Genomic DNA, 8,672 nt, shown 5'->3' on the forward strand with positions numbered 1-8,672 from the left:
TTCCATTGGAATGAGAAGGCACCATCTTGACATCCAGTATCTAGTTATCATTATATATCTATGGGAGAGAGGCGAGCAGCAGGGGGAGGGTGCAGGAGGACTACCCCAGAGAAAATCTTATCAAGAAAACAAATAAGCATATTTCCCAAATGACAAACTATTACTACAAACCATTCCTTAAATTTCACACACTTTAATTTCTAATTCTTTCTTCCGATTGCAGGTGGTTTATCAGCAATTTCCAAGGCGATGACCTCTGACACCCCAGCTCTCACTGAAGTGGTGACATCATATCCTGATACTGCTCATACTGAACCAGCCACAGCCGAGCCCAGCATCACCGGCCGAACACAAAGCCTTCCGGAAACCAACAGCATCCCAACACTGGACATTCGACACCCGCTGCCCATAGACTCTCCTCCACCTCTAACACCTCCTCTTCCTCCCCCACCTCCTCCTGCTGCACTCAGCCCCGACCTCCCACCTCTGTCACCTTCAGTCCTGCCTCCACCTCTGCCAGCCAAACCTTTTTCTACCTCCAGTCCTTCTCCCTCGACACCACCTCCTGCTGAGAGCCCGCAGCGTCCCACCACCCTCAACCTAAAGACGCTGCCACGGCCTACCATTAGGGAGAATGGCGGCCCCCCACCGGGGTTGAACGAGGAAGAGGAGGAGAAGAAGATGCTGGAGGAGGATCTGAAGAAATGTATTGAGGACTTCAAAAAGATCCGCTTGCCCAGAGAGTTTCCGGATCGTAAGCGGCACTGGCAAAATGACTTGCTCAAGAAGTACAATGCGTAGAGCACTTCGCTGTGCTTAACGACTTAACAAGGATTTTATAACAATGTTGTGGACAGTGGACTCCAGCTTTATATTCACATTCCTCTGAGTCAGCAAGTTGACTTAAACCTCTAATGTAGTAGCTTTTGCATGTCAACAGAACTAAATTGTTTGATTATGTATAGCGCTTAGCTCGTCTAGCAATCACACGATTAAAACACTGAGATGAATCTTTTCCCATCATAGAAAACAACATCCCTCTAGAGATTGTTAGTGACACTTCTTCGTTCCACATATCTCTGTGGAGAAATTAAAAGAATATTGAAATCATTTTATTTTGACTCAGTCAAAGGATAATATGTAATGTTGTTAATTGGAGCTTCCTGCCCTGCTCTCTGTACTGTATCCACTGATCAAGCAACTGGAAAATGTATGCTAAGTGTGACATTCTGGGCATTTTGACCTTGCTGATGCAAAATAAAAGAAAGAAGTGAAATCTCTGGTGCTAATCATCTAAAATATCTCACCTCATCAATATTAACCGTACGACTTCAAAGTCTTTCTTCTCCTCGCTGCCTGTGAATCAAAAGCGCTGCAGTTTGGTTCATTTTGTGATTACATTATCTTCAAGCCGGCAATGGAAAGAATTCAGAGAGAGAATGCGTTGCACCGGGAAGCGCAGTGGGTAATTACAGACGGCCAGCATGTGGAATAATAATGACAATAATGACTACATGAACCAGTGCACAGTGCCATTTGTTCCTCTATCTGCTCTGCATAAAATGTTCACCCAGCTTCACTAATGAATCACCAGGTTTATGTGTGTGTGTGTGTGTGTGTGTGTGTGTGTGTGTGTGTGTGTGTATGTGCAGTCCTCATTATGGGATACATAGGATAAGTCACAATAAAATGAAAAATTGCTGGTCATTTATCTTTTCAGTCACCTTGTGAAATGATTCGCCACATCACAGTGTTCAACCACTTTAAAAGATTGCAAAAGTTTTTATAAATGTTTTTCTTATCAAGAGTGAGATACAAGGATCTCCACCACACTCATATTTGTGCATTGTGTACGAAGCTAGAAAGGGAGTGACCTATGTTCCCAAGCTCAACATCCGCTTATTTTGACTCTTTAAAGTGATCTTTCAAAGGGTTTTATGTTCTCAGAGATGTTTTTCCCTAAGTAAAATATTCAGTGTATCATTCCCTAAGTCAATATGTTGAAATCACCCACCCGCAGCTTATAGCCTAGAGTGCTGCAGGGATGAGGTTTCCTTATAGGCCGAAGTGGAAGTTAGCGTTGCCCTGGTTCCCCTTAAAAAAAAAAGCCTTTGGGAGTTTTCCATTGGATTTTGAAATTTTGCCAAAAATACGTAAGCTCTGTGGCAAACAAAGTTACTGACATGTTTTGTTCAGCCAGATAATTAACACAATTAACACCACTTTTATGATTTTCGAAGCATAATTGCAATCGTCAGAAGTAAAAAACAAAAAAAATAAATAAAATAAATAAATTTGTTAGGCTATAAATGAACTACACTACGCTTGCAGAAATTAGACTTCACCACCAAAACAAGGCTGCGGGGTATTTACTGGTGTCTTTTAAGTCAGTCATAAGTCTCCTAAGCTTCTGTTAACCATGGATCTTATTTTAGGCCTCTAACCAAGGACGCATTCAAAAAACCCACTGACTTCAAGACGAGGGAACCAAGAGTGCTAAAATGCTAACTTATGTCCAGGTTTTAGGATCATTCCTGCTGCAGGAATCCTGCACCACTAAATACTGATATACCCTCAAATATGTGGGCAAGACAGTTTCCTGATTTTAGCCATTGATACCTCTAGAGTGGAGCGTCCATATCCCTTTGCTCTTATGTTATTTGAACTACTAAGCTAGTCCCTACCAGTGTCTTACAATGTTAGTTTATACCCCAGGGGCCGGTTGCACCAACTGGTCTTTACTAAGCCTGGTCGTAACTCCTAAGATGGTCTTTGTTAAGACCAGTCTTAAGGAGTGGACTTACACCAGTTGCACCAACAGGGCTTACGCCTGGTCTTAGCTACGCTGGTTTTAGCTGTGTGCGTCCATGTGAATGCCCCCAGAATGCCCCACGCGGTCTGCCTGGAGGAGCACGGTGACGTTAAATGATGCGCCGCTGAATCACCCCGTGTGCTTGACAGATGACAATTGACAGTTGACAGCCCCTCTCATCTGTGTTGACAGTTTATTTACAGTTTAAGATTTGAAGAAAACATGAAGGATCAACGAAAAACTTTACCGATACTGAAATTAGAAAATTAATCAAGCTGTACAGCCAGCACAGAGACGTATCACAATTAAGAAAAAACAGTCGGTATGGGCAGAGATAACAGGGCACATCAATATGTGTTCAGACTCTGGCTGCCTTCATACAGAGGCTGACATGAGGAAGAAGTGGAAAGATCTTCTCAGCAAGGCAAAAAATACATCTCCTCCAAAAACAAATCATCCAACTGGCGGGGGTCCTCCCCAAAAACCTCAATTTACAGTGACATCATTGTTGACGTATTTGGGGAGGATTCCCCTGCCTGGTGGGAAGGCTGGTGGTAGTGCTGTGTTGCAGCCCAACACAAACTGTAAATCCGGTGACAGCTCTTCAATAAGTTCAAACTGATCTCTCTGAAACCTCTCAATCAGCTCCTCGTCATTATATAGGCTTTGTCCAATTGCTTCTGTCCCTAATTACCCTCTCCCGTCTAAATGCCCGCTCGTATACAGACGGTGGATGAGACGTGCCATAACCAAGTTGCACTCTCTGCGCTCTAGAGCGCATGAGAGCAGCTTGATAATGACCTTACGCCTGCTCTTGACTAGGCGTAAGATTTACGCCCAGTCTTAGTGAGAAGAAGGCTTACGCCCTGTTGGTGCAACTGTCGTAACTATAAGGTCGGACTTAGAACGCCAAGTTACGACCAACTTAGCTTAAGACCAGGCTTAAGACCAGTTGGTGCAACCGGCCCCTGGTGACGCTGCTAGATGCAGGGGCAGCTAAGATTAGCCTAGCATAAAAACTGCAAACAGCTAACCTGGCCGTGTCTAACGTAAACAAAATAACTGCACCTCTAAAGCTCACCAACATGTTATATCTCATTTGTTCTCACAAAATTCCAAATTGTGAAAACAACTGTTGCGTTTGTAGACAAAGTTACGTTCTATAACTGTTTATTGGCATATAGCCGCCAGCCGCAGTGACTTACTGTATAACTTAACTCTTTCAACAACCAAACTTGTTGATTCCACATTTCTGTTTGTGTGCAGAGTAGTCATGATGTTAATTAGTAATTTGTGAGCTTTAGAGGTGCTGGTAGGTGTATGTGTGAACTATGGGGATAGCCTGGTTAGCTGGTGCAGACAAGTGTTCGGAGACAAGGCAGCTGGAAGTCTATTCTTTCCTATGGGAATTTCTGTGATATCCGACATGCCTGTAAAACTCCTCCCCACCATAATATTTAGGTACGGAATTTGCCTCGACTGCTTTAAAAAAAAACAGTGGATTTTGGAGAGACCCGTATGACAGTGTGCTAGCTTAGCTAACAGGCTGCTAACTGGTTAAAAGGTTATTTACTTCAAATCAGTTGCCTGTGTTGATTGTTAAGTGAGTTTGTATGATTAAAAAGAACTTGTTTATCTAGTTTTAACACATGGTGAATCTAAGTAATGTTATTCTGCTAAAATATGGTTATGTCATTTATGACTCGTTCAACCGTTTGTCTTTTTAATGAAATATTTCACAAAACATGCCACATACCTGGCAGGTCAATATATTCATTTATTTGTAACCATGGAATATTGGTTGTTGTCGCGGTAATGTTCCAAGCGCATATTTCAAACTACTTGATAGCGAAAAAAAACAGGCAAAATTAAGCCATTGCTTCACGTAGATGCTAACTGGTTTCTATCCAAGAAATGCACTTCCTTGCGTTGGACACTGAAGGCATCATCTGTATACTTATGGATCTACAGACACCAATCACATACATAAGTGGAGATGAGGCATTAATGGTAATGTAAGTTCATTGTCTCCTGGTTCTAGCTTGTTTTTTGGAGTGCCAGCATCTTTTTTTCCAGTTGTTCCCAATGAGGAAGGAGAGTATGCAACCTCATGTGGCCACCTAGAGAAAGGGTGCTGCACCCACCGTCATTTTTCAGAGTGGTCCAACTTTTTGCACCGCTGCTCTGAGTGCTTCTAGTTCAAAATCTCTTAACTTCTCAGAAAGGCACTGGTGTTGTCAGTGTTACTCCTTTTCAGGCAACCAGTCCCTTCAATGGGGTGGGACTCGTCACCCTGGTAACCAAAGGGGAGAAGCTTGTTCTGGCCGTGTCTGTATATCCCGAGCTGCACAACAAAGATAGAAAAGCCCTTTGTGGGAGCCGATCGGCCAGACACTGATTGTTGTTGGTCAGTGTTGTGCTTTTATCACCGTACATGTAAGCTTGTTGTTAGCTTTATAGTCAACCCCAAATGTCAGTGAGATATAAAACGCTGAGATGAAGTACTCCTCAGTGCCCTGCTAGCACTTCTCTGCCAGAGAGAAAAACACCATATGGACCAAGGCCCATAGTTCTACCAATGTTCTCATTCAAGTCTCTTCAAGAAAGTATATTCAGTTAGTGTTTTCAGTGCTTATGTAGTAGCCTACAAGTGCAGGATTCCAGTGACATGCCCTCCCCAAAAAACTGCATCAACCATATCCTCAGTGAATCTTTCCTAATCACTTTTCTTTAATGGGTGCATCAACAAACAAATCAAGAGACAACACAGAGTAGTTTTGAACTTTTGAACCCTTTTGATCATTTTCCACTGGCATCCTGTTTCCACTAAAAATAATAACTGAAGCAAGAGGCTATCAAATTGCTGTTCCCTTATGATTTAAACAAACATGTGTAATTTTGGCTTCATATTGAATATTCCGAGAGCAACAAATATTACACAGACCCTCCACCACATCCGTGGATGAATAGAGTGCTGACTTATTTTGAATGCAGCCTTGAAGATGTTTTGTTGTCTCATTTTCTCTGATTTGGTCAGTTTATTTTCTCTATCTGTCTCATTTGACCAGAGCCGAACTAAAGTCTGACCTGCCCCTCTGTCTTTGATCCTAATGACCCTGGTGGCTGTTTGTAGCATCTCTGCTTAGACGTCCTAATGATGTTGTCTTTTCCCAAAGCTTTCTATCAGCGCCATGCCTGCGGCCTGATGAAGTTCAGCTCTGTGCTAGTTAATATTGAGGTTAAGACATTAATCCCCAAGTGGTGGCTGAGAGGGAAGTTTTATCTCGTTACACATCAGACAAATAGAATAGTTTTATCACACACACACTGGTAACCACTGAGGAGCAATAGAGATATCCGCTTGCTCTGAGAAGAGGATTAACACCAGATTAGGGTTTGTCACAGTCCTAAAGAGTCTCTAAACAGCAGACTATTCCTCGCACAAACTACACGATAGCGACAATTTATACCAGTCAGTCTTTGCTGAAACATTTCACACCGTCATCAACACCGAGGCCGTCTCCAACTGGCTGAAAAAATCCATAGAAAAGATTCTACTTTGCAGCTCATTAGAGAGTATTGCCTCATCAGCTCCTTTTCTCGTATTTCTCATCTTTCAGCATTGGCTTGGACAGCGACAGCACGCTGGCCTGGCTCCCAGGCTCGGAGGAATGTCGTCAGCGCGCGCGCCTGAGTCAGGATGCATGCAGAGGATTGAAACAACAAGTCCTCCCGACTTACAATTCCTGTTTACTGTGGCAGAAGCTGCGCAGTCTGCTGTGTTGGAGTCCTGTTAGACAAAACAGACATCCCTGTCCAAAACCAGTCCTTGATTAGCATTTGGGCCTCTCCATAAGAATCCATTCACTTCTCAATTCTCTTTCACCCTTTGTCTTTTTTTTGGTACAGCCCTCTGAAGCTGGCCTTTTGACTTATTATGGATGCACTATGAGGGGTTGATCTCTGAAGTTGATAGGCTCAGCCCCTCAACAAAGGGAATACTTCTGCTTTGAAATGAAGAGGTAAAGCAGTCTAGTGGGAACATGACTGACAGAAAAACATTCTTTGACAGAATATCTAAGCATGAGAGATCAAACCTACGAATTGTAGCAGTGGTGATTATCACTGGACAGAGGTGGAGCTAACATGGGAACAGTCTTTAAAGTCACTTCCTGAAGTTTTCACCGGATTTGCACCCAGGGGCACAGAGGATGAAGTCTAAATCAAGCTCTTCCCCTGTGAACGAGCAGTGCTGGATCCAAGGCCGAGACTTTGACTGAATCTTTCTCAGTGTCACCCATTAAACTGCATCTGATTAACTGAGGAGAAAAAGGGAGGACTGACAGCGCAACTCCTCCTTTGTTTCCAGGTAACGCCCTAATGACCACAGTAGCCTTCAGCAAGAACAGAATGTCAAAGGAAACCTGCCACAAACATCCCGAGCACAGTCTTCCATCTTCCTTCCTCAAATGTATCCGTTTAAGCCTTTTTGCTGACACACAGGGCGCCTCGCATTTGCATGAAAGAGCACCTTGCAGATTTATTTCGAATGGCCAGCAATACATTAGCATCTCATTTCTTCGGGGCATGAGTTATCTCCACTACTGTCGGCCCTCCTGACAATTAAGGCTCAGCTGAAAGTGATCCTTGTGAAAAACAGTGCTGCAGTGAGGGTCCTGGGATATTTTAGTCTTAGAGCAGTCAGGAAGAGTTTCACACTTTAAGATAACTTTGTATGCAAGCAGTACGTATGTGCTAATGGAATGTGGCTTTAGGAGAGATAAGAGAACTGAGGCCTAATTATTACGCCTGAAACGGGAGTTCAGAGCGGGCAGTCGAGCTGTCTAACACACTCACAGGTTCATACTGGTGTAAAGATTTAGCAGCAAGCAGTTCTCCCATTATAAGTGGTTTTGTTTGACCAGTTGCTTTGTCGTAATTATTTGCAGTGATCCACTGCTGAACAGTAGAAACAGAGTAATCACGCACTCGTCATTTTACTGCAACCAGCTGATGCAATGCTCCCATTACTGCAACTGTTAGGCCTATTCAATTGGCAACCTGCGGGCCACATGCTGCCCAGAAGCAACCTGTGAGTGGCCTGCCTAGGCATTGGAACCGAAACCCTTGCAGACAGTGAGTGTCCTCAGCCAGAGGTGGGACAGAGAGCAGGGTGAATGACTGATACTGATGTCTGTTCTTCATGCTTATCTTACTATATAATGACGAAAACTCTGTCTGTGTCTTTGTTCCACATTTTTCTCCTTACTGACTTGGTCAATCCATGTGAAATTTGGCACAGTGGTAGAGGGTCATGGGAGGATGCGAATGAAGCAATATTACATCAATTGGCCAAAGGGGGGGGCGCTATAGCAACCGATTGAAATTGCAAACTTTGAATGGGCATATCTCATGCCCCGTATGTCGTAGAGACATGAAACTTTGCACAGAGATGCCTCTCCTCATGAGGAACAAATTTACCTCAAGAACCCATAACTTCCGGTTATATAGATTTTCCGCCATTTTGATTGTTTTTTCGGAAAACACTTAAAATTGATCTCTTGCCAGGAAGTTTGACCGATCTGCATGAAACTCGGTGAACATAATCTAGGGACCAATATCTAAAGTTCCCTCTTGGCAAAAGTTGGAAAACTTACTAAAACTGAGCTTCTATAAGGCAATGAATATTGCAGAGGGTGTGGCTCATCACATAAAGGTGTATAACATCTCAAGGGTTTCACCAATCACCACGCAACTTTGTAGGCATATGACCACACATAATCTGAGGGGACCCCTCCATTATTGACCCCATCAAACAAGATGGGGGCGCTAGAGAGCTAATTTCTTATCTAAGCCTAAC

The 8,672-nt window shown here is 43.3% G+C and overlaps 1 protein-coding gene across 1 annotated transcript; it reads left to right on the plus strand.

Moving 5' to 3' along the window:
* Nucleotides 1-231: 231 nt before the first annotated feature.
* Nucleotides 232-1,317, plus strand: LOC125894615 (uncharacterized). The gene has a single exon (XM_049586149.1). It carries the CDS (start codon nt 250-252, stop codon nt 799-801), a length of 552 nt encoding a protein of 183 aa, XP_049442106.1. The 5' UTR covers nt 232-249; the 3' UTR covers nt 802-1,317.
* The last annotated feature ends 7,355 nt before the right edge of the window (nt 1,318-8,672 follow it).

This window comes from Epinephelus fuscoguttatus, linkage group LG9 (genome assembly GCF_011397635.1).
Source record: "Epinephelus fuscoguttatus linkage group LG9, E.fuscoguttatus.final_Chr_v1".
Classification (NCBI taxonomy): Eukaryota; Metazoa; Chordata; class Actinopteri; order Perciformes; family Serranidae; genus Epinephelus; species Epinephelus fuscoguttatus.